Genomic DNA, 26,723 nt, shown 5'->3' with positions numbered 1-26,723 from the left:
CTGGGAAGCCATGCGCCTGGCATTAGACTCACTTCCTGAAAAGAGGGGCAATGCTGTCTTGCGCCATGAAATTTACCGCCTGAGAATGACTAGATCATACAACAAAAAAGTACACAGGCGTCCACTCAAAGTGGGGGACTTTGTACTTAGAAAAATGGAAGCAGTTGGTAGGGCTAATGAGTCTGGCAAACTAACTCCCAACTGGGAAGGACCCTACCGAATCTGTGAAGAGGTCAGGGACGGTACCTACCGTCTGGGAACACCAGACGGACAACCATTGCCTCGAACTTGGAATGTAGATAATCTTAAGAAATATTTCTTTTGAATGATGTAAATAGTCAAGGGCTACTTAATTAAAGTTTGATGTTTCATTCAATTTTGTACTAAGAGGGGCACGCCTACTAACAAACAGTCGGCTACTCTCCATACTCAGTTTTCATTTTTACTTAAGAGGGGCATGCCTACTGACAAACAGTCGGCTACTCTCCATGTTTAATTTTTATTCTTACTTAAGAGGGGCATGCCGCTGTACCTCTACAGTCGGCTACTCTCCATTGATTATTTTACTCTATCACCAGAGGGGCATGCCGTCTGGACATATAGTTGGCTACTCTCCATAAGAAAGGGTCGACTGGTTCCAAAACAGACAGCTACTCCACTATACTCAGTTCACCAAGAACTATCAAAGGCTCATGGCTGAAATGATCAGACCAGGCGCCAAGCCAACTGATCCAAATATAAGTTTAATTTGACCTGTCCCAACATTATAGCAGGCGTCCGACGGCATCCATTCGGATGAAATTCGTCGCAGAGAGCAGCTCCCTTTTGGGTGGAACATTGTTCTATAAAATCATTACACGGCACCTATACGACTGTCCCCAAGGGCAACCACGTAGCCGTTTTTGAGACAAGGATAACTCTATCACTAACCAAACCGGTGGTAGCAGTTGACATCTGAGTCGGATGACCCCCTGTATTACTTGGGATAAATTCAGGGGGTACCTCTTGAGTTAATAGCCAACAAACATTGGCGAATCAAAAGGTTCAGCCGGCCTCCGCCGCCTGGTACCTTTACTACTCAAGCAGGAGTGACGGCGACTGAGTAACACCAAAGTTAACTCATAGTCACTCTCTCAAACTTAGTATGGAGCCTAAAAAGTATGAGTCGTCCGCCTGTTTTTAGCAAACAGGGGCTCTCAACCACTACTCCTGCTAGGTTAACAACCTTTGAGTTAATAGCCAAGAAAAACTTGGCGAATCAAGGGGACTATCCGGCCCCCGCCGCCTGGTTTCCCTAACACTCAAACAAAATAGGCAGTGATTGACTAACCGCAAGGTTAACCAGTCGCCCTCCTTAGTACGGAACCTAGAAGGTATGAGGAGTCCGCCTGTTTTTTGGTAAACAGAGGTACTCGACCACTATTCTTACTAGGTTGGCTATACTTAAAGCTGCCGTCTGTAACCCAGCAGGCATAGCTACTTTGGTTGAACGTCCTGTCTAACGCCTGCTTCTATGCAGCCACCAAAGCAGACGACCAGCCATCCCCCAACGAAATAAACTAAGTACCAAACTTAGTGTATTGAATCAAAAGAGGCCAATGCCGAATAATGCTAAACGCTTACCCCTTATGCAATAGTTGACAGTCCACCTGATCAGGGGCTATCTGCATAGTGGGGCAAAGAATCGGCATCTTAACTGACTAATCACGTCAAGCAAGTGTTCGCAGTAACCATCCGGGTCAACCGACCGACTGAACTACTTGGGATAAGAACAGTTGGTATTTTATGAGTTAATAGCCAACAAACATTGGCGAATAAAGGGGAACAACCGGTACCCACCGCTTGATACCTCTAATACTCAGTTACTTGGCGACTAGGTAACAATCATGTTTACTTGGTCACTCCTTAAAAATTTAGTATGAAACTAAAAAGGTGTTCATACAGCACCTGTTCACACTAGATTAAATATGGCGGGGAACAGTCGGCCTAGACGGCCTAAAGTCTCTAGCCTAAAAACATGACAAGTAGGAAACCACTTTCCTACTTGGTTAATTTTACAAATGACAGGACCGCCTGCCTAAAGGGGATCCAGTCTTTAAAATGGTTCGAATACCGATTGGATAAATGGCCGACTGATCGTCTAGCCTGGAAATAGACAACCAGTCGTCCAGGGGCATAGGCGGCGTGACTAACTATCCGTACCTGTCTGCAACTATCGGCCATGTAAAACAGTCGGTATAGTGTACAATTGGATATCAGAATATTCAATACTTAAACAAATTTGAAGCAAAATAAAAATATTCATTAAAAGGAAGCCGGTCATTAAAGACCGGCAAAATATTCAGAGCCCCGGCCCCCTGGCCGGGTAAATACAAACAAACGGCACGCAGGCCGTGGAAAGAAGACATAAAGCTTAAGAAGGGGGCAGATCTTCAATATTAGCAGCTGCCGCCTGGTCAGCACTCTTCTTGCTGGACTCGGCTTCAGCTGCATCCTTCTTTGATGCATTACCCCCAAGCGGCACAAGCGCCACTACCGGCTGCTCCTCCTCCTCCAACGCCTCTTCCTCAGCAGCCGCCAGGATCTCTTGATTATATCTATCAGAACACTGGCGGTACGTTTTTTCCCATGAGGCAAAGTCGGCATTGGGGAAGAGGCGGCCCCAAGTCATGCGCTGGATTTGAGCAGAGTCTTCCATCATCTCCCGGACCAGCTCTTTCTTTTCTTGCTCGGCCTTTTCCGAGAGCTCCTGAGTAAGACTCTTCTCCTGGGTCACCAGGCGTTCCTTTACGCTCGCCAAGGATTTCTCCAAGGTTTCGTATGAGGAAATCTTTTGGCGAAGAGGTCTCAGCTCGGCCTTGAGGTTGTTGATGGTCGCCTCCAGCTCGCTATTCCTCTTCTGGGCCGCCTCTAACTGAGCCCGGATAGCGGCGGTAGCCTGCGCCTGATAATAAAGAATATCAATGGTCAGAACTTCATTTTGGGCAATTTGAAACATTGCCTTATCACAGTCAGAGGCGGCCATAGCTTTTGCAGCCTTTACCTCTTTGTTCTTCCGGTCAAGCGGCTTGCGAAGGCCGTTCACTCGGAGCAGGGCCTAAGTAAAAAGGGGAACAGACGTCAGTTTCCAAACAAAAAAGAAAACAGGCGTCCTGGAATTCAAATACTCAAAAATATGCTAAGTATACCTCAACAAGGACCCCTGCAATCCCGTCTAGGTCAAGGGTGCCGACACCCCTGACCGCCTCCCTTTCAGCTGGAGGAACGACCTTGATTATAGACTTGGCCACCTCGACCAAGTCAGGCTCCTGAGGGCCGGCTGCATCAAGCATAAACAAACGGATTAGACCTAGTAAAGAAGGGAGCAAGTCTAAAATTTACAAGGATAATTTCATACTTCTAGGCGGCCCAGCTGGAGTTTTAGAAGAAGTGGCCGGCTGTTTCTCAGCCGCCGCATGTTTCCTGGCAGAACCAGGAGAGCTCGCAACAGTCGTCCTCCGGGCCTTGGGGTCCGGCTGTTGGGAAGAAGAAGCTCTTGGAGCGCCCGTCTAAAAAAGAAGAAAAGAGTCAGTATATGCATAAACACAACTCCAAAAAGAGGGTGAAAGGTTCGAAGCCCACCAAGGGTGCCCCCTTGTTGGGGGAGTCGGTTGAAGACTGTTGCATGATGGAGGCCCGCAACATGGCCGCCGCAGTCTTGGAGGCGGTAATTTTGCTCATGGCGTCCGCTGCAAAAACAAATAGCAAAGTTAATAAAAGTCATAACAAGAAATGCACGGAACAACAGAGTATTCGACAGGCCGGCTACCTCTTGAGCACCGACTGCTGAGGCCACAGGCGGCCAAAAAGTACTCGTCGTAGAGCCATTTGAAGCTCGGGACGCAGTGCAGGGGTACTTGCTCTCGTACCCCTGAAGTAGAGTTCACCTTCGACTCTACTTTGAAGAGTCCTTTATCTAGGATCTCTTTCTTAGCCTTGGGGGGAACAGGCGGCATGCTGCGGCCGCCTGCAAGAAGGGGCGAATTCCTGTTCCACCTGTTGAAGCGCTTGTTCAGCTCTGTGTCTGAACTCTCAATGATAAGGAAGGTGCTCCGCCAGTCCTTCCACTTGTTTGCTTTACCTCTTGTCATGAGGTAGCCCTTGTGGCTCGTCAATTGATACCAGCCGGTACCGCCTGCCTTAGGGGTCCGGCTGAGGTAGTTCATGTGGGCGAAAGCCTCGAAGTTCGGCTCCACCCCGTGCAGTTCGCACCCGGCCACATAGCCGAGTACGTTGACCCAGGAGTTCGGGGCTAACTGCCATAACCCCAACTCATACCCATCCAAGATCCGCTGAACAGCCGGATGTAGTGGGAAGCGCAGCCCAGCCTTGATGACCGCCTCGTAGCAGCCAAAGCAGGCGCCATCATAACTGGTACCAGCCGGCCAGACGACTGTGTCTTCTGGATCCGGCACGAACACTAAAAAGTCGGGGCCCATTGTGTGGTTTTCGATAAAGCTCCCCACTTTCTCTTGCATGGCCGTGATCCGGCCCCGAGGTACCGTGCAGTAGTAGGGGGTATTTTGCTCTCGGTGAGAGGCGGATGGCTCCGCCCAATCGTCCCCCTTCTCAACTGCGTGAGAAAGCCTCGCCTCTTGTAAGCGACTGTTTTTCTCTTCTGTGTCCAGAGAAGCATGGCCAGAAGAGCTAGACTCGGATTCGTCCTCTGACGAGTCCGAAGAGGACGACTCCTCCCCTCTCCCGGAGGGGCCCGCCTCTTCTCCTTTAAAAGGAGCAGGAGAGAATGTAGAATTGTCAACTGTAAAATGGGAAGGGGTCACTTTGACTCCTCCCTCAGAACTGCCGGCTTTCAAGCCGCTTTGTTTCACTTCCACATCTGGCGCCTGGTCAGATGTTTCACTAATCGGCACCCTGTGGGAGGATCCGTCTGAGTTTGAGATCCTGGCAGTCTTTTTTGTTCTGGCCATCATGCTCTGCATAGACACAGATACAGTCGGACTTTGTATAAAGGGCAAAGATGGGTCCAGAAAAGGGCAGGCGGCACTCCTAGTCCTAGATTCAGCCGTCCCCGGTGACCGGCTGATCACTAACCTAGGTCGTGTCGTGTGCTTCCGTGGTGCCATTTCAAAAAAGAATAAAGTAAAGAGAAAATTAAGAGTAAGAGAACCGACGGTTACCTGAACGAGTGACGATTGATGAAGTTCTGAAAATCCTTTGCAGTCGGCTTGTCAGAGCAGGCGGTAGGCAGAAAGGGTCCAAAATGTCAGAGCAAGTTCAGGGGTCCGAATGTTCTCTCACAAAGTTCTCAAGTGTGAAAATGACCGAAGTCAACACTCCCTTATATAGGCGAAGTGAGAAGGCGAAGGGTCACTTCCGGAATTCAAAATTTGGGCGGGAGAATCTCTCGGCCTTTCGCCGAGTGACACCTGTAGCAGGCCGTCGCCTGTTACAGGGCGACACCTGTCACAGGTAACACGTGACCAGTCACGTGCCACCTGTGAGGGGCAAATGATTAGGGGATTTTGCTCCCACCAATCGGAATGCGCCACATGGGCCAATCAGGTCCTGCCAAGTGTCCCCCAGTTGGACCTCTCAGGGCTTGCCACGTGGCACACGCTTATTCGTCCACCCTGGACCTATTATGTCATGACACGTGGCATACTACATGCCTAATGGAGAAGTCGGCCACCTAGGCCCAACTTCCGAGGGAAGCCCAATCAGCCCAAGGTTAACCTAAACCTAGATTGGCGCGTTTCCCGAGGTTATAAATACCTCCCTTAATCCTCATTAAGAGAAAAAAACGCAGATTACACACATTAAACACTCTCACCTAGAGAGACCCAATCACTTTAATTTCCGCATTAATTACTCCTTAATCAAGTACTAACTTGACCGTCGGAGGCGGATCTCCAATCATCCGGAGCATCCGTTTGTTTTGCAGGTACAGGCGGCCGGTTCCAGTCTCGGAATTGTAACTCTCCCGCAGGACATCAAAAAACCCCGAAACAATATATATTTTTTTTATTGGAAATTAGCTTAACCCTTACAATTGGTCTTGTATGGACCCGGTCTACAATAAATTATTGTAGACCCAAAATTTGACACTTTCAAATAATATAATCACATTCTGGATGATATAATCACTTTTTTAGATGATACAATTATCTTTTTGTGAGTCATATTTTGAATTATATAATCTCATATTAAACTATTTAATGAGATTATATAATTATCTTTAGGATGATAAAATTTAAAAATCATGTTTTAAAATGATGTAATTTACTATTTGATACTTTTTATAACGATAAATTCACTTTTTGAGTTATACATTTACATAACAGCTTCAAAATGATATAATCACCTTTGTAGTAATATAATCAGATCTTGTATGATATAATCACATTCGTATGGTATACAGGAAGGTTGAGTCTACAATAAGTTATTGTAGACCGGGTCTGTTCTAGTATTTGCCTTATGCGATAAATTAACTAGAAGGTAAATTAGCTTTGCAATCCTCCGTAACATGACAACTTGGCATTGGAATTGCTCCAAGTTAAAACTATGCAAAACTGGATTTGAATTTAGGAAGACTGACTAATACGGAGTACAAGAAAGTGAGAAACTATCTCGAAAGTCGAAACCCAATAAAAAAAGTTCACTGATCACACGTCCTGACTGCATAAAATTCGAATTTCCTCCATTTTCTTTGTCTTTCCACCTTCATTTACACCTGTATTTTTCCCCCAAAATCCTCCCTCTCTCTCCTCCGTCTTTTCTTCTCAATTTTTCCTCTAAACCCTAACAATTTCAAAGTAAGTTGTTCATCCAATTTAAATTGCAATGTCTACTGTATAATATTTGTGTTTGAATGTGGTATTATGCATATTTTAGCTAAATTGATAATCGAACTCTGATTATGCTTTACCAGTTTAAATCGAAACTTTGTTATTGTTATTCAATTATTCATTGTTTCTTTACTTTTTTTTCAATGCTAGTTATTTTGAATTTACTTACGTTAATTATTTTATTATTAATTTTATTTAATTTTTTCGTAGGGCAGCTCAAATTTTTTTTCAAATTATAAGTTACTGGATAAACCTAAGAATTATTATTAAATTGTGTGATGTTTTTAGGATTATGAGGAATTTGTTAGAAAAATAAGGTGGTTTTGAACATTGCTCTATTATTGAATGTTAATGTGAAATTATATTTGTTATGACTACTGTGTAAAATTTTGTGAATGTCGGATCATATATGTTTTAGGGGAACTGCTCTCTTCTTTCAATTATTTGTTGAAACTCGGAATTCGAAACCTTGTGTTATAATGGTCAATTTTGCATTGTAATTCATATATCTTTGCTGAATGCCATTTATTACGTTCATTTTGACTTTCTTACATGTGTTCATTTAATGTCTTTGATAATGTGGAGTAATAAAGTTTGCTTGGGGGCGATAAATTTCTCAGCTAATTTTAAATCATATGTACTGATGGAGGACAAACCTAATGGAATGGAAGATGATAATGAGAAAGTGGACGAGGATGTAGATGAGGATGTGGACGAGAAAGTGAACGAGGATGTAGATGAGAAAGTGGACGAGGATGTAGATGAGGATGCCGGGGTTTATGAGAAATCTTCTTCGGGGGAATTCAGTGAGGAGGATGGTGAAGTGGCATTGGAAGGAAGTGGATCACAACCTGAGGTTACCCTAACTTCACTATAAAGATTTGATGAGATGCTGACTATATTTATTATCTCTCATTATAGTATCGATGATCTTTTGCAGGGCCCTCTGACAGAAGCCGATATACAAGATTTGATTGATGAATTACTTGAAGTAGAGAGTAAGGTATCAACTGTATCGATAATGCTAGTGTCCTCAGAGATTTGATTTAACTACTGGCCACCTTAATCGTATATCCTATGATTTTGTGATTCCCATTATTAGGCAGCAGAGGCACAAGAAGCGCTTGAAGAAGAGTCTTTGTTGAATGTTGAGAAGGATGTTAGAGAAGAGTTGGCTGTAAATCTAAAAGGCAAAGATGTCAGTAACTTGCTGTTGTCTTAAAGGTTTTATTACCTATCTTTCACTCGTTAAATGTCTTATTATAGTCCTTTTTTGATATGGTAGTTAGACAAGGCTGTGGCAGAGGAAATGGCAGCATTAAGAGAACAGTGGGAGGAAACGCTTGACGAGCTTGAGACAGAGAGTGCTCACTTACTGGTTTGCACCTATCTTCTTTGCAAGTAAACTAATAGTCTGCGCACATTTAAATTTTTTAAGCTTTAATTGTCTAAGTTATTAATAGATGCTGTAGTTAATTTTGCAAAATTATGGGATTGATTTTTTGATGAATTTGTTGCTACATAAAAGATTTTGAATAATCATTGACTTACTGTATACTTGGCTACTTGCATAACCATATCTAATTTTTAATTTTTTATTTTTTTATAATGATGTAGTATTTCATTGTAATACAAGCAACGTAACGTAATTTACTTATACTCCCCATGAACCACGACCCAAATTGTGTTAAGGTCGTGTAACTCGTTTTATGGTCATGTAACTCGTGTTACATGGTACACTTTTAGATTAATTTGTCAAAATAGGAAGTGAATTGTGCTCTTGTACCCACCCGTGTACCAAAGCGTACCACAACTTAGGTAACACTAGGCAAAGAAAATTTGTTTGCTAGTGACCTGTTTAATGTTATTATTATAGCTTTGTGTTAATGATTATTACCTTAAAAATATCGGTTAAGGTTTCATGATGTCAATAATTTACAAAAGGAAAACATGCTTTCCTCTCTATTCTGTAGATTTGAAATGATGCTGTTGCATTTTGTATTCACCAGACTGCTTTTCGTCATTGGTTTTTTCTATAGGAGCAACTGGATGGTGCTGATATTGATCTACCAAGATTCTATAAATGGATTGAGAGCAATGCTCCAAATTGTTGTCGTACTGAAGCTTGGAAGAAAAGGACTCATTGGGTTGGAACTGAGGTTGGCAGTGATGCTGTAGAATCCATTAAGGATGCCGAAAAGCATCTTCAAACCCTTAGGCCCGTAAAGAGGTATATGCATGTCTATGTCATTCTGAATTCTTACATATCAAGGATGACAATTTTTTCTTGGTAAGTAGCTGATCTATTAATGAATCTCAGTCGACATGGTAAAACTCTGGAGGAGGGTGCTAGTGGATTTCTTGCCAAAAAAATGTGTGCTAATAGTGTTGGTGAGAGTTCGACTGAAAACCCTGGAGTGGAATGGAGCTCTTTTAACAAATTATGCTCAAAAGAACCATCCAAGGAGGATACGGCCTTTGGTAGCAAGCAGTGGGCTTCAGTATACTTTGCAAGTACTCCTCAGCAAGCTGTAGCTATGGGGCTTACATTTTCTGGGGTGGATGAGGTATTTTTTTTTCTACGAATCCCTCATTTCTTATCAACTATAGATTGCTCTACAACTTCAATTATTCAGAATAATATATCTAATGGACTATTCCATCAATTCCTAATGTTTCAAATCTCTTATCTTCCAATTTTCTTTTGTTTTCTCACCTATTCACTATCTAGACTTGAATACCAGTTATTGAATGATTTTTCTTTCCTTAACTCAACATAAATAGGCCATCTATTAGAGCTCTAAGTTTTTGGTGACCTCTTTTTTGTGTTGCATTGTTGATGGCCTGATTGCAATAATTGACATCTCTTATGGAATATAAGGCGAGTATAATATTTTTTTTTTTTTGACATGTATTGAACTGTTAGGCTCTCGAGGAGTGAAAATATGTTCATTAAAAAATTAAATGATAAGAATTCACTGTATATTGGTTGGGGAAAGGGAAGATTAAGTCCCTTTCCTTGGTGAACTTATATGATTGATGGTTATTGGCTTGAAAAGAGCCTGTATTTCATCTGTATTTTCTTTGCTTGGCATTCTACCAGCTTCTGATATATCTGGCTCTGTTAGGTTGAGGAAATTGATGACATTGATGATGATCCAAATGATCCATTTGAAGCTGATGCCGTAGCAAATGAAAAGGAGCTGTATCTCTCACAGGAGCAAAGGAAAAACTACAAAAAGGTTGGCTCAGCTTTTTATATTGCTGTATTTTGCAGCCGATTTAATTATTAGCATACCATATGTCATATAATCTTACAGAGGAAGGTCCGTATTGTTCGCTTTGCTTAAGTTTTGCTGTGCGTAATTACTTAGACTAGTATGGTTATGAAATGTAAGAAGGATATTTTAATCTAATGATGTTTGTGCTTGTGTAAAAAAAATGAAGTTATCATTAGTTCAAGTGTGCAAGCAGAGAAACCAAATTATATTTATTTTGTTTGAAATGATCACAATGGTTTTTACTACAAGGATGTTTTAGGGGGATGACAAGGACTGAAAAGAATCAAGAAACGGCAAATTGAGTAGTGTAATAGTGTTAGTAAAATAAATACGAAGAATATTAAGCAAATACTGTAATTTAGGGATATATGGTGTATTATTTTTGATGTTATGGTATTACCTGTGGTTGGCAGATCAAAGAGGAAGATGATTTGAGTTATGATCAAAAGCATCAGCTTCATTTGAAGCAAAGGAGAAACAGAAAAAGGAAACAGGTGAAGTTGGCTTGCTTCCTTTTTAGAAGTTTGAATACCAGTTTTGTGGTTTGTGTCTGTAAATTGTGTAGGAAAGCTTCACTCTTTTTTTTTTTTTTTTTTTTTTTTTTTTTTTTTTTTTTGAGGTAAATGTCTGTCTTACTTTTGAATTGTTGAGTAAACTGTGGCCTTTTCTGCTAGTCTACTTTTAGTGAGTAAATTGTAGATTATGCTGTTTGTGTGTTATTATGAATTTATTAGTATCCATATTCTTCTAAAAAAACTAATATCATGGTTCATCAGCTATTAGATTCTTTGATGTGACCTGTGGTCTTAATATTTGATTGATAGCTCTTCCTGATGGGTATATTCCGGCAACCCTGGTATAGCTGCTTGCTTTCGTTCCAATAGTGGAGTTTCAAACTTAACCTGCATTTGGGAGCCTGTAGTGCTTGTCTAATACTGTTTTGTCTAGCTGATTTTATTTTTTTAATTTCTTTTTGTAGAACTCCAGCCTTGCTGAAGGCTTATTGAGTGATAATGAGGAGGTCATCTGCCAAGATCGGAAAGCTGCAAAGCTCGATAATTGTGGACTTTCGGCAGATGCTGTAGAGGAAGAAAAAACTTCTATCAGTGATTCTCCTGAGCTTTCAATGGCTAAGTCAGTTGAACCTTCTTGTGGCTCCAAGCGTTCATGTGATGATGAGGCTCTAGACCATGAAGCTAAGAGAAGTCGGACTGGTGTTCTGGAGAGTGATAATGAAGCTCAATTTATTGGTTGCCATGAGGCATTAGAAGATCCCGTTGCTCAAGAAATTGCTGATGAGTTTGGAAAAGTTTGCTGCACTGCCTGTGGTAATGTTACAAAGGAGATCCATGAACATCCTCTTCTGAAAGTAATTGTCTGTGGGAATTGCAAATCTGTCATTGAGGCGAAAACGAAGGTAGGTCCTAGATCTGAATTGCTTTCTTTTTCTTCTTCTTTTTTATTCTTTTTTCGTATGGGAATCCAAGCTGGGCCAGTTGAGTATTTTTTAAAGTTTATTTCATGTATGTGGCCTTATATACGGGTTCATGTGTCCACAGTCCATTATAAAACTTTTTCCGAACCTTTTTTTTGTATCAATGGCTTTTTAAAGACTTTAGATGATAGGTGTTCCTGTTGTCTAGGCAAGAGTCAAGAGTCAAAGGTGTGCCTAGGTAAAGTGAGGTGCACATCTTCATAATTAAAATTATAGTCATTCATTCATTCAATTATATAAAGTTACATTCAAAATTGTTGTATACTCTGTATGTGACTAAGTACTATTGAACTTGTGCACTAACACACCATGACATCATATTGTACAAACACCGCAATAAGATTTATGGTTTAATCTTATGAGAGGTAACATTGCTTAACTTAGAACCCAGGGGCTTGTCTGAGGCAGTGAGGCATCTTTAAGCTTTAGGCCACCTCATCTGGGCCATTGTAGAGCCATGTGGGCAAGCTGTCTGGCCTGTCTCTGCTCCTTAAGCCTGCAGCGTGTACTTTTATGTGTTGTTCTAAATTTAAGGAGAAATGCCTGCCTATTATTTAGCTTTCTTAATGAATTTAGTCTTAAAACTTAATCACTGCCCTTCACAGTTTCTTATTCTCTTAATTCCTCAGATATTTTTAGCCCTTTTTTCTTTTTGGTGGATGAAGGATATGGGAGGCTCTTTCTAACGCTTGATAGCTCTTTATATTGGTAGGATCTCCAGTGCTCGGAGCGCTATTGTGTATGGTGTGGAAGAAGTAATGACTTACTGAGCTGTACATCATGTAAACTTTTATTTTGTTTATCATGTATAAAGAGGAATATCAGAGTAGAATGCTTTCCAGAAGGTACATGGAAATGCTGTTCCTGTTCTCCAGAGCTCCTGCAGCAATTAACTTTGGAACTTGAGAAAGCTGTTGGCTCAAAAGAATCAACAGGTTCTAGCTCTGATAGTGATACAGATAATTCAGATGATGAGATTGACGACTCTATCAGGTATTCAGAGCTGTTACTCTGTTAGTGAGTTTTTGAACATATTTTGACAACCGGAAATTTACGTAATTTCATTGGTTCGTTTAATTAGCTTCTGTTCTCCGTAGCTTATTTAAATAAGTTTTAGCAAATAATTTTTTTTATTTTTTATTTTTAAAATATAGTAAGTTTTTAATTAAAAAAATTAATTCAGCAAAAATGAGTTAAAGTCAGTACAAAAATGAGCTGCAAAATTAAGTTATTTTCAGTAAATAGAAGGCGAGGACAACAGTGCCTTAATCTTCTTGTTGAATGCAAAATGAGTCTTTGTACTAGTTAATCATCTGTCCCAGCAACTACCAAAATTTTACTCTCAGCATATCAAAATAGTTTAGTTTTTGTGAAGCTTAATAAACTTTTTAGGTTTTGAAACTACTAAAGAATGTCTAATGTTGTGTACACATGGGTTCACGTCTTGGTTAATATGGGAGGGGAATTAACGCGTACATGCATATCAGGTTTAGGTGTTTTGAACTATCGGTACATCATTTTTAAGGTGCATCACATACTTTTTTGTTAAGTTGGCAATACTAAATTCCGAATCAAGTAAAAAAGATTATATGCCTATTTTGCAAAAATTACTAGTTATGATTTATGTAGTTTAAAAATATGCACTTTGAGGTTTAAGCAGAGGAATATTCTTCTTGTACTGCTGGGACACTATAGTGGCTTTGGTGCTGCAGAAGCAACATCTTGCAGGTGTTAATGTGTTGCGGCCATCACAATGAATTAACGATTCGAAAAAGATCCACTTAATGATCGTGGTTCAAGTGTTTTAATAAAAATTCCGCAGAATATAATAAATATGCTTTTACAACCTGATCATATTATATTTAGAATGTAATTACTTAATTTTTATAGTGATCATCATATGACTATAATTTATCTTATACGTGGATCCAACTGTATAATTATGCTTCAGGGTTTTAACAATGGTTTATAATGGCTAATATGGTATTTTAGCGGATGTTGTGGACTATTAATAATTATAAAACTCATAAAGAGATTTATTTAACGAAATGTCAAGTTCATATGCTGCTGCAGAACAACCCTTCTGTAATGGAAGTATGGAACAATGCTGTTTCAGAACAACTCCTTGTGTCAAATTCTATGGTGTTTCAGCATTTTTGTTTTCTATTCTAATAAATTTTTTACCTGGCAATCTCAATGCTGTTTTTGTTAATTGTTATTTTAAATGTTGTCTTTAATAAAGTTTTGTACTTTTATACCACTCAGCAAAAACAAGTCTGGGAAAAAGAAAATTCGAAGGATATTGGATGATACTGAGCTAGGAGAGGAGACAAAGAGAAAAATTGCTATGGAAAAGGTACTATTGGCATTGAATATGCACTTTGCATTCTATGTATAATTACTCGTATATGTTGAATAGATAAAAATCTGATTGTGGGAACTTAATTTGGTGCTACATTCTTTTTTATATGTGCCGGATGATTACAGGAACGTCAGGAACGGCTCAATTCTCTCAAAGCACAGTTCTCAGCCAGGCCCATGATGATGAATACTTCTACCTGTAATGATTTACCTGAAGGTGCTAGCTCTGAAGTTCTTGGTGATCCCTCAACTGGTTTTATAGTGAATGTTGTGAGGGAGGAAGGTGAGGGCGCTGTCAGGATTCCTCCAAGCATTTCTGCCAAGTTAAAAACTCACCAGGTATATACTTTATTTGTAGTTTTTTTAAAAAAAATTTTTAAATTTTTTTTTTAAATTATTGCCAAATTTTTATATTCCTAGTTGCTATTTTTTTGTTAGTCCTGCTCGTATAACTCCATTTTTGATATACCTAGTGCTGCATTAAAAAGAACCTTTGATAAGTGTTGCTATGAAGGCTAAATAAAAAATTGTAGGGAGTACCCATAGGGTTTGGTAGATACTGTCATTTGGTATCTCTACTTCGTATTGAAATGCATACAAGGTTGTTTAATGTATTTTTGGGCCGCTATCGTCACAGAAGTGGAGGTTTGTGCCTTTGTGTTGTGCCGTGGAGGAACGCTTGTCTTGAGGTTTGTGCCTTTGTGTTTTTCCATGGAGAAATGTTTACTAATTCCTATCACACTGTATCACATAAAAGTTTATGCACTGATGAGTGTTTAAACTAATGTTGGATGGAGGGAGGCTCCTATAAAAGCTCCAGTTTCAGTGTCTGAGACAGGTGTTGTTCCAATATGGGGAATAAGACCACTTGTCTGTAGAGGCTTTCTAGGTGCTCTTTTACATCCAAACTTGAGAGTAGAGAAAACAAAGGGCAGATGCCCCAAACTTGGGATTTATCTGTCGAGTTTTCCTTCATCAAATTAGTTTTTGGGTTGTTAGAAAATTGAGTTATCTAATTTGAGGTGCTTCTCGATTCTGATTAGGCTTACAGTTCGGTCGGTTTTGCAAGTTATAGTGTTAAGTGATGTGAGGGCTAGGGAGCTTAATTTGAGCTTGTCTGTAATAAAGCTTTAAAAATTTAGATTGCATTACTTTGTAACTTCTCTCCTTCCTACTTATCTACATGGTTATTTTTTCGAAGAATTGCGCTCATTGATCTCTGTTAGCTTGTCCTTTTCCATGTCACTGCTTATAGCATTGAAAGCTAGTCACAGTGTTGCCATTCTGAAACTTAGTTTTTTAATTGCATTATGCTTCTGTAGCATTAATATAAAGCTATTGTTGCAGGTTGCAGGGATTCGTTTTATGTGGGAAAACATCATTCAGTCTATCAGAAATGTGAAAGCTGGGGATAAAGGTCTTGGTTGCATCTTAGCTCATACCATGGGTCTCGGTAAAACGTTCCAGGTAGATTCCTTTTCTCAATTTTACTTCAATTCTTGAGGTGTTCTAGCTTGTAGTTTACTCATCACTTTTTTTTGGGCATTTATTCCTTTTCAAGTGCCTCAATGTTGGTTAATCAATGCCCAATTTAGTGAGTAATTGGCATAACCTGTCTCCATGCTGGTTTGGTCGCTTATTCTTGGACTTTCCTGTTCTCTCAGGTTATAGCCTTCTTATACACTGCTATGCGAAGTGTTGATTTAGGTCTAAAAACAGCATTGGTTGTCACACCAGTGAATGTGCTGCACAATTGGTGGCAGGAGTTTAAAAAGTGGGAGCCTGAAGAATTCAAGCCTCTTCGTGTTTACATGCTGGAAGATAAATCAAGGTTTTTCATTTACTAACTTTCAGTTGCAGTTGGAGTGTTATTTATATTTTTAATCTGCTGTTTATTATTTGCTAGCTGGAAGGTAATCTTAATTTCACCCAAAATGAGTAGTTTTTGACTGTGCACCTTTAATAATTTAAGTCAGTAATACTCCCTTTATTCTTATATATATATAAAAAAAAAGTACTCCCTTTGTATCAATTCACTTGCACCATTTCCCGTTTTGGAATTTCCCAGATTACTTGCTCCATTGTCTTTATCGATAATTTCATCTTTTAAATTGGATACCAAACTAACCCACCCACTTTCCTTACTACTTTTTCCTCTTTATAAAGCTTTATTAATAACCAATACGCAAGTAAATTGAAAATTTTCTTATTTTTTTTTTATTTTTTGTTTCTAACATAGTAACTTAAATTTGTAGCCAACAAGAATGTTTCATCATCAATTTTTTTTAGACTTTTATGGGAATAGACTTGTGATATTATAGAGATGCTGATACGAAGTGAATCACTTTAACATGTTATCAGCTGTGGATTTCATGCATTGCTTTGACAATAAGTGGGGGATCATAAAGATTGTCATGATTTCATGGATATATGGAGCTAAAAATGAGATTAAGAAAGTGGTTTGGCAAATGCTAGTAGCGAGTGATAAAAGCAAATAGAGGAAGAGGATCCATGTAGATGATCATAGGATTCTTGGTTCGTTTTATAGCAGCCCAAAATTTGTGCCTTTTTAAATAAATAAAAACTCACCTTTAGTTAAGATAACCACTCTTAACTAGGTGTTTATTTTCTTGAGGTAGTTGAGAGTAAGTGATTAATTTCCTTTGTGTGGATAAATTTCCACATTTGGAATTGGAAAGGTACACAAAAGAATGTGTGGATGCCTCTTTGAGTGTTACTATTGTAATAGTATTGATTTAGGTGTTTACTTTCGATGGCCACACTTTGATGATGGGCATAAGCTTAATCATTCTCTTTGTATTCCCTACTGATATTTTTGTACAAAATGGGAGAAGTGATAGCGTTTTTTTCTCGCTGTACTTGCATTTGGTGACATTTCTCCAATAAATCCTTTCCTCTGATCCCCACCATCATGACTTTTTTAAATTTTGTCCTTGATTTGCTTGTACTCATTTATGAGTTTCAAGCTACTTATGGCTTTTTATTTTTTATTTTTATATTAGAGGGAAGCCACTGATGGTTATGAGTTCTTAATTCTTTTTAATTTAATTTCCTAAACTTAATTTTTAGAAGAAATCCTTAGGGTATGATTATTAATTTTTCTGATATAATCCTGCATGAGATACATAGAAGATATCCTAGCTTATGGTTATTGTCTATTTTGTGGCATCAAAAACTATTATGTTAATCAACTTTTCAAAGGTTTCGATTGGACACACTGGCGAGGAAAGAGGGATGTTGGAAGATTTTAAGAGAAAGTATAGTGTCATAACGACTAATAGTAAGCTAGGCTCACGGTAAAGAATGATTCTCTAATCTCAATTACCTTCGAGAAAATGAATGTTGCTGTAATGAAGGGTGGTTTTCTAAATCAAAGAGTGGTTCACTTATTTTTGAAAAGGCTGGAAGTTCAAGGGTTTTACACATATAACCAACCCCATCCATATGGAAATAAGGGATTTGGTTATGTTGCTGTTTAAAGTACATATAATTGTAGAATTAGGAATTCATTACAATAGCAGAATGAAATCATAATAAATCAGCCAAGAAGAAATTTTAAATGCTTGTTCTGTCTTGAAAAGTTGTTAGATTTTCTCAGTGGCTTACGGTTAAGGGATACAACAAAATTTTACTTAGAGACAACATGATTTACTAAGATATCTTTTGTAGAAGTTTGTCCATTCCTTCAACCTTTCTGTTACAGCCAATATTGTACAGTTTACTGTTCTTTTTTGGAAAGAGGGACTTATATTAAGCAAATATATCAAAAACATTACTATATTTCATAGGCTGAGAAACTACAATGTCTTTAATTAAATAGTGGTGCTACATCATTTGCTTTGTTTAAAAGGTGAAGAAAAAGATGTTGTATTGCATCCATCTTTATTTATGTATATTCTATCTTAGGCCCTGTTTATTTCACCTTAAAAAAAAAGATATTCTGTATAAATAATTTCATTTCAGTTAATCAGTAAAAATATTTTCAGTTGAGCAAAAATGATTTCATTTGAGTATAAATAATTTCATTTTAGTAAAAATAAGTTCGATTCACTAAAAATAATTTCAGTTCAGTTAAAATAATTTAAGTTTAGCAAAAATAAGGTGAAGTGAACATGGCCTTAGTCAATTGAATTTCAAATGGAGGTTTTAATTGAACAATATTCTCTGTGATCATTTTGGTAACATAGTACACCCTTTCCCTTCTCTCCAAGCTCTTGGTGGGTGCCTGCCTCATTTGATGTAATGATGGTATCGTAGCACCATATGGTGAGGGTAACTAGAAAGTTATGGATGATTTACTTATGCCATTCTATCTTGAAACTTCGGCTAACATTTATGTTGAAAAAAAGCTGTGCTGTTTAGTAGTTTCGGCACAAAACCTGCTGGAAGTGAGCTCATTTTTCTGAACCTGTGTTTAGTTTGCTTTTATGAAATGTTTATGGGCTGCATCAAAGTTCGACGACTCTAAAGCTTTATATGACTGGAACAAGTCATAACCCCCAATACCCGCTTCCCTATAGCAAAAGGGGAAAAAAAAAAGAACAGTGGTTGAATAAAGTTATGCTGATTAACTAGTGGGAGTATGGGACACACTGCATTGTTCTTACTGCTTAAGAGATAAAAACTGACCTTGGTTCAATATTGATTATTTTATGCTCACTATGTCTTTTAATTATACAAGTTCTGATATGTGCAATGGTCAGGGAGCAACAAAGAGCTGAGTTACTAATGAAGTGGAGAAGAAAGGGTGGGGTATTCTTGATTGGCTATTCGTCATTTAGAAACCTATCCCTTGGAAAGAACATGAAAGATCGTCAGTCAGCCAAAGAAATATGCCACGCACTCCAGGTCACTGCCCCTTTTTCATTATCTCTTTCTGCAATAAGGGTTTTTTGTTTTTTTGTTGCTAGTATAAAAATTTGATATTTATGCTAACATCGTAATATCATATGATGTGACATTTTTTTTTCAACTAATAAGAGTATGCTCGCTATTGTTAAATTTAATCAGGTTTTAAACCTCTGGTGTCATCATTTGTGGCTCTATTAAGGCTAGGTATTCTTTGTAAGGTGTACAACAAAACAATGCAATCTAATTTTAAGGCGAATTACTCATGCTTTACCTTATTTACATGGCAGTTGGTTGACAAAATAATTTGTCTCTCCTTAACATCATGCACTAATCAGTTATTATGAATTTATGGTGTTCTTCTGCGTTAATTTTATTTTAATGTTTTGAGTTCTACATAAACATCGTTCCTAGATTTGTTATATCCTCTTGTTTGAAAATTTTCAATCATCTTTCTATTGATGCTGTTATGTGTTGGTTACTTTCCTGTTTTTCCCTTAATTATCTGACTGATTAAATACTTGCTATTTATGGAAATGTAGTTAGAACATGTAGAAACTCATCTAGCCTGTGACAATTTTCTCTTTCTGTCATGCAATATTATTTTGGGCTACTTGTGGCGATATTTACATCAACCATTGTGTCGAAACATGAAATTGAAAATTATTGGCAGGTATATAACATGTAAGACCTTTATCCTTAACATATGGTCTGATCTGATTTGGAGTGTCCTGATGCCTTCATAGATTTGTTATGACCCTGTGCTTCCTGGTATAGTCTCTGATAGTGACAATTAGCCGAAGCAATTATGGACAGTTGGAGACTGGTTATCTGCCATTTATTGCATCACATAAATATATTTTTCTCATGACTTCTCTTTGTCACTGTAATTCACCTTTCCTTTGTCCATTTCAGGTAGGGCCTGACATACTTGTTTGTGATGAAGCTCATATCATCAAGAACACCAAGGCTGAAATCACTCAAGCTTTAAAGCTAGTTAAATGCCAGAGAAGGATTGCTTTGACAGGGTCCCCTCTTCAGAATAATCTTATGGAATATTACTGTGTCAGTGTTCTAGCTTGTACTAATATTCTGTCTGGATGCCTTAGTATCTTTGAATTAATGGTATATATCTTGTGACAGATGGTTGATTTTGTGAGAGAAGGATTTCTTGGAAGCATTCATGAATTTCGCAATCGGTGGGTCTCTGCTGTTCTTGTTTGTTCTTTTTAAATGTTTTTTCATGGTTCTTGCTGACTTACATTGCCTATACAGGTTTCAGAATCCTATAGAGTATGGTCAACATGCAAATTCTACTGCTGAAGATGTGAGAATCATGAATCAGAGGTCACACATACTATATGAACAACTAAAAGGGTTTGTCCAAAGAATGGACATGAGTGTGGTGAAAAAGGACTTGCCTCCTAAGACTGTGTTTGTTGTAGCTGTGAAGGCTTCTTCACTGCAGAAAAAATTATACAAAAGGTTTCTTGATGTTCATGGATTAACTGGTAACAAGGCTTCTTCTGAAGGAATAAGGAAGAATTTTTTTGCTGCTTACCAAACCTTAGCCCAGGTACTCTATTACTTTTTCAACAAAATAAAACAGCCAACTATTGAGTAAAGGTGTTACTACTAAATGATTCCTCATTGTTGGACAAAGAAGAGGACTAAAAAATTTTCTCAGAGGAGGCAACATGGACAGCTAACATTTAAAATTTTAGAATTCAGCCACTTTTCCTGCTGAATAACTTTTTCTCCAATTAGCAATTTGCATTAGTATAAGAATTTTTATAAGTAGTGTACATAAGAGTGTTGTTAGTGTTCTTTGCTCCCGCTCCCCTTAAGAGAAAGATTAATTGCTGTCCTGAAATAATGTGCACGTGCTGAATGTTTTCAAAACGTGACCAACTTGAAGGTATTATATAACTGTGGAATATTTACTTGTGCTAGTGGGCTGGAATATTTATCTTTATGCTTGTTCTCTTAAATTCTCATAACTGCCTTAAAATTGATAGATATGCAATCATCCCTGCATTCTGCAAATGATGAAAGACAGAAGGTATGCAAAACGAGAAGACAATCCAGATGATAACTCTAGTGATGAAAATATGGATGCCAATTTGGTGATTGGAGGTACTTATCTGATACTTTAATTTTTTAAACATTGTCTCATGTATGGCGACCTTCCTTGTAACTCTCAACTGTCTAGCCATTTCTGCAAAGATGTGATCATAATATGTGTTGGTGATGCCCTCTCAACTTTGGATTTAAATAGCTGAATAGCAAACGTAGTTGTGTTGTGTATGGCACATGGTTGTTTATACTTCATAGTTCCTTGTTGGATTGTGAATTGTCTTAAAAAAGTTTTTTTATCCTTATCAAAGTGCACTCGTCAGTCGTCACCTGTTAGGCTGTTAATAGCAGAGATTTTCCCTTGACTAGCTTGCAGAAATATGTTATTCATTTCTCATTCAATGTTTCACAAAAGGTGAACAATTAATTTTATGGGGATTGTCTCCATCCAAATAAATTTAGCTGGTAGATGAGATTGCAGAAGAAGATATTTACACTTGCCCAGATTTATAGGACATTAGAAATGTTTATAGCAGACAATCTGGGAAGGGTCAGTGCAGTTGTCATGCGCCAAATTATAATTAGAGATGTTAGATTCTCATGGTTATTAGATGCATTTATTATTTATCAAAACTCTGGACTTTTAAATCTTACCAAGAAGCAAGTAAAGGTGTAAAGCATTGTCTTTGTTAGCAAGCTATGGCCAATATACTGCTCATAGATTTATGTATTGAAGCTGATTATATTAGATTCTAGCATTGTGGATGTGTTCCTTTAGCAAAGAACTGCAAGCTGAACGCACTGTTTCCTTTATGGGTGAAGCACTTTGGTTTATTTATTGGTTTTGCTATAAACAGCCAAAATTGCGACTTCTCCTTAATAGAAGCTCCATTATTGGCAATGTGTTATCTATATCCTCTCTTCATCACGTGCTTTGTCTTTCTATCTCTCTCTATTTCTCTTCTATTCCTTAGGGTCTGTTCACATTTACTGAACTGAGCTGAACTGAACTGAACTGATTGGAGCTGAACTGAATATTTTATGAGAGAGGGAAATTAGGAGCTGAACTAAACTGAACTGAACTGATTAGAGCTGAACTGAACTGAATTGAACTGAAATTAAGTAAATGTGAACAGGCCCTTAATATCTGTGACACCAAGTATGTATCGGTAATCAGTATATAGAGAACAGGGGAAGTAATTGTTTGTGAATTTATGACAAATTCTCACTTTTGATAAAATAAATAAATAAATAAATCACTGTTATTATAGAAAATTAATCATATTTATAATCTCTCTGTGATTAGACTCATCTGTTTACAATATGATTTATGGAGCCTGCTTCCATAAATATATATATACAGAGAGTAATTGGATTTGGTAAGCATGTCAAAGAATAATCAATTTACAACATTCTGCCAAATTAAGCACGGGCCACTTTTAAATTTATTGCTTCTCTGGAAACCCTATTGCATTACATGTAATCTCTGGCCAGTTATATTGTTGGACTTCATATTTTCATAACCATTCCTATGCTCGTTAGTAAAAATAAATATGCAGGCTGAATCATTTTATAATTCTTTTGACAGTTTGCTGACATTTTTTCCCTTTATCTGGTATACTTGAACTTCTTGACAGAAAAAGGAAAGACAAAAGCTGATAAAGGCTTCCTTCATGAGGTAAGTATTGCTCTTCTGAGTCACCTTTTTTCTTGTAACTTGTTTGGTTCTGTATGGTGATGGGAAGGGAATGGGAAAAGACAAAGGATTACATAAAGGAAAGGGTTGGTCTTTCTGTTTTTTGTTTTACTTAGTAGAGTCACAGAGGAATTTTTTGCTTGGCTAATTAACAAATGATGACGCTTTTTTTTGTGTCCAAATTCCACCAAGGTGTCTAGGAAGTAAAAATGTTGTTTTTTCTTTCCTCCAGAAAATAATACGAAGTGTAACTTAAGGTGAATAAACAATGGATTAATAAGCCAAAGAACACGTTCGTTTGAGAAAGAGGGGGGGGGGGGTCCACTTAATTTTATTTAGATATCTATTTTAAGTCTTTTTCTTTCTTTGCAGGGTTGGTGGAACAATATTCTTAATCAGTATAATTACCAAGAGATTGACTATAGTGGCAAAATGGTTTTGTTGCTGGATATTCTGACCATGTGCACCGAAATTGGTGATAAAGCATTAGTTTTTAGCCAGAGTATAGCAACTCTGGATCTGATCGAATCCTATTTATCAAAATTGCCCCGGCTGGGTAAGAAGGGGAAACATTGGAAACGAGGAAAGGACTGGTATAGGTGTGTATCTACTAAAAGAATTTTCCCTAATTTTGTATAGGTGATTTTATGTTACAATTCCAACTAATTATGTTTAAAAATGAGTTAATTGCTTATGGCTCAGCATTTCTTTGGAATAGTTCACTGTTGCACTTTATTTTCCATTCAGGAAATGTTCTGCTAAAATCTCAGACCCTTTGTTGTGGGTCGTGAGTGATGCTTTTGAAAGTGTTTGGCTGATGTTTTTATGTATAATTTATATCTATCTGACCTGTAAGATGGCCCTTACGGAATCATGCCAAACTTGTCCCTTCTGCCCAAAAGAGCATGCTTTCCAATGACTATCTTCTTTCGCCTCCTTTTTGTGTGGGTGTGCTTTTGCACTTGCTTTCATATGTTTCTTGTGTCTGTCTTAGTTGCCATGTTGAGTTAGCATTTCAGTGGTATTTCTGATGTCCTGTATGCGCCAGGATTGATGGGAAGACAGAAGGTTCTGAAAGACAGAAGCTTGTTGATGCATTTAACAATCCTCAGAATGGAAGAGTGAAATGTACTCTTATATCAACAAGAGCTGGAGCTTTGGGGATCAATCTTTTTGCTGCCAATCGCGTAATCATTATCGATGGTTCCTGGAATCCAACACATGATCTCCAGGCTATATACCGTGCATGGAGGTGATGTTATTTTTATTGCTGCTTCTGACTGATTAATTTCTCTGAAGACTCCTTATCTTATGCTCCGCTCTCCTCCAAACACTCGCAGATATGGCCAGAAAAAGCCTGTATATGCTTATCGGTTGGTGGCACATGGGACTTTGGAAGAAAAGATCTACAAACGCCAGGTATTACTTAAAGATTTTAGCTTCAAGAGATTTCTTGCCTCTCTTTTATGAGTTAAGTCTCCTAAAGAGTGCAAGTTTTGCAGGTGAAAAAGGAGGGTCTTGCTGCAAGGGTGGTTGATAGACAACAAGTCTTGAGGAGCATGTCTAAAGAAGAGATTTCAGATCTCTTTGACTTTGGTGATGATGAGAACCTTGATGTGCTACCTGATTTGGAAGTGAATAATGAGCGTATGAACTACAGAAAGGCTGAGGATTCGTTGAAACTGAATTCATCTGCATGTCCCAGCAGCTGCTCTTCTGATAAGCTAATGGAAAGGCTACTTGATCGGCATCGCCTAAGGTATTCCTCAACACAACTATTCTTCTAATATATAAGGGAAGTTAGTGTATTTTTTAAAAATAACTTTTGTGATTTATAATTATGATACTACATAGTCATGCGGGATCTTGTTTGAATTGTATCAAACTATCAACGCATATTACCATAATATCAAATTTTTATATTTTTCACTTATTGATAATTAATGATATTAATCTTTGAAATTTTGTGTTGGCAAACATAGTCAAAGAAACGTGTCAACTAAAAAGAGCGAAACTTAGTTCATAACCGCTTAAAGTCTACAGTCTACACTGTCTAGATCTGATTAGCTCTCTCCTTGTGCATCATGTATGGATTGAATTCATCTCCAGCCCTCTCCTATTTGTTAAGTCTATTGCATGCTAATTCGCTTTCTTTGTTCAGATGGATAATGAATTTCCATGAGCATGAGACGCTGCTGCAGGAAAATGAAGAGGAAAAGCTTACAAAAGAAGAACAAGATTTAGCGTGGGAAGTATTCAGAAGAAGTATGGAGTGGCGGGGAGTGCAAAGAGCTCCAGTTGACATCGAGTGGCAGGAAGTGAGTAGAGTTCCAGCTGACGTGTCAACATTTGAGCAAAATCAGAGCACCCTCAACACATCATGTAGTTCACAGAAGAAAACCTACGATTCCAACCCTTTGGCTAATATTCCTACAAAGTACAGTATGCAGGTACGGAAATGCACCAATATTTCCCATTTGTATACTCTGAGGTTCCAAGGAACAAAAGTGGGTTGCAGTACTGTTTGTGGGGAATGTGGCCAGCATATAAGTTGGGAAAACCTCAATAGGGATAGCAAGTGAAAAGGTTAGTGGTCAAGGATCTCGTTAGGGCGATAGCCCATTTTGCATATGCTTGATCCTTGTTAGTACTTTTAATTTTTTTTGTATAGTATCTTGCTAGCTATGCCCCTTTAGATGCCATGATGATTCTTTCCCTATACTACACTTTTGACATTGGTAGGCAGCCGTAGGCCTCTAACCCCTGATCCTGCTCCTGCTCCGAATTAGGATCAAATAGTTACAACTTACAATGTACAGCAAACAGCCAATTTTTGGGATCACAATATTCATGATATAAAATCATCATTTTGTTCAAGCTTGAAATTTGTGATTTGTTTTTTCGAATTTTAGTTCATTCTATGTCATGAGTGGGGTATGGTGATGAAAATTGTTATATACTACGGAGTACCTCCACTTTTTATTAGTTAACATGTTTTGACTTTAGCACTATTCACACCCCCCTTTGACCATGTTTTGTGATATAGCCAAGTGGGATCTTGTTAGATTCGTCACAATATATATATTCATAATATCAACTTTTTATAATTTTTGCTTATCGATAATTAAAGATATTAATAATTTAATTTGTGCATTGGCAAACGTGACTAAAGAAATGTGTCAACTAAAAAGAAACGTATTTGGTAAACAGCCATTTATAAGCATAAGATTAATATTATCATATTATGAGACGTTTCTTCTAGGAATTGTTATGCACACGAGTCAGTGCCAACTCTGTAAGCACTAGATTATTATCTAGAGTTCTATAATGCTTCATGCCTTAACATAATAATCGTCAAACATGTGAATTGTGATGCATCTAAGAACATATGTTTCGGGGCAATTGTGCATGTAGGCAATAGGCCTGTAAGGTGCACTTTTTTCATTGTTCTACCTCTTTCTACTTATTACACAAGGTTTTATTTATTTATTTATTGATTTATTTATTTATAATACGCCGTATCTTTATGTTGTGGTTATATGAGAACAAATACGTAAATTTTATAATACGCAATATGTTGTGTTTATATGAGAACAAATATGTTTGAATTTAGTGATTGAGTATTCTTGTACGAGTTAAATCTGTTTGATTAACCTTACTACTATTAATTTAATAAGTTTAGATTAGATAACAAGTTCAGATAATTTAGAACGAAACACATCCTAATTGATCGAAAGTTCGATTAGTCCCCTCAAGGCCTCAAATCTTCTTAGATATGCCCACTTCCAGCAGCACTGTAAGAGTACATATTCTGCTAGTATTTCTATAATCAAACTCACTCATTATATATCCAATCAATTAAGGGTGCATCAGAATAACATAAAATACATGCCCACGTATCTAGAATAAATATATTCGTTCCCTCTTTTTTCTTATCTTCTTTACTCATTTTCAAAACCTTGCAATTCACTCTTTTCATAAGTCTAAAAGCTTGATAAACAAGCTGATGTGCATATTTATCATGCATGTCAAAATCTTAATAATTTAATATTTGCATTACTATACACTTCACCACTACTTAAGGAAGGCTTCAGCCATTT

At 37.8% G+C, this 26,723-nt stretch overlaps 1 protein-coding gene across 3 annotated transcripts; it reads left to right on the top strand.

Annotated features, from left to right (window-relative positions):
• Positions 1-6,583: 6,583 nt before the first annotated feature.
• On the top strand, positions 6,584-25,508 carry LOC110701396 (protein CHROMATIN REMODELING 20-like). 3 transcript variants are annotated; one of them, XM_021879051.1, is made up of 26 exons: positions 6,584-6,812; positions 7,466-7,701; positions 7,786-7,848; positions 7,948-8,043; positions 8,131-8,223; positions 8,885-9,075; positions 9,166-9,412; positions 9,974-10,087; positions 10,540-10,620; positions 11,106-11,543; positions 12,334-12,614; positions 13,887-13,977; positions 14,109-14,321; positions 15,330-15,449; positions 15,647-15,813; positions 18,707-18,851; positions 19,767-19,916; positions 19,995-20,050; positions 20,127-20,427; positions 20,870-20,987; positions 22,565-22,605; positions 22,996-23,222; positions 23,672-23,875; positions 23,964-24,042; positions 24,126-24,382; positions 24,785-25,508. In XM_021879051.1, the coding sequence occupies exons 2-26, from the start codon at positions 7,489-7,491 to the stop codon at positions 25,203-25,205; spliced, it is 4,407 nt and encodes a 1,468-aa protein (XP_021734743.1). In that variant the 5' UTR covers positions 6,584-6,812; positions 7,466-7,488; the 3' UTR covers positions 25,206-25,508. The 3 variants fall into 3 exon arrangements, with proteins under 3 accessions (XP_021734743.1, XP_021734744.1, XP_021734745.1); XM_021879052.1 differs by having other exon boundaries at positions 7,439-7,701; XM_021879053.1 differs by lacking the exons at positions 6,584-6,812; positions 7,466-7,701; positions 7,786-7,848 and having other exon boundaries at positions 8,135-8,223.
• Positions 25,509-26,723: the final 1,215 nt, after the last annotated feature.

This window comes from Chenopodium quinoa, unplaced genomic scaffold (genome assembly GCF_001683475.1).
Source record: "Chenopodium quinoa cultivar QQ74 unplaced genomic scaffold, ASM168347v1, whole genome shotgun sequence".
Classification (NCBI taxonomy): domain Eukaryota; kingdom Viridiplantae; phylum Streptophyta; class Magnoliopsida; order Caryophyllales; family Amaranthaceae; genus Chenopodium; species Chenopodium quinoa.
This window is presented reverse-complemented; position numbering and strand designations above follow the sequence as displayed.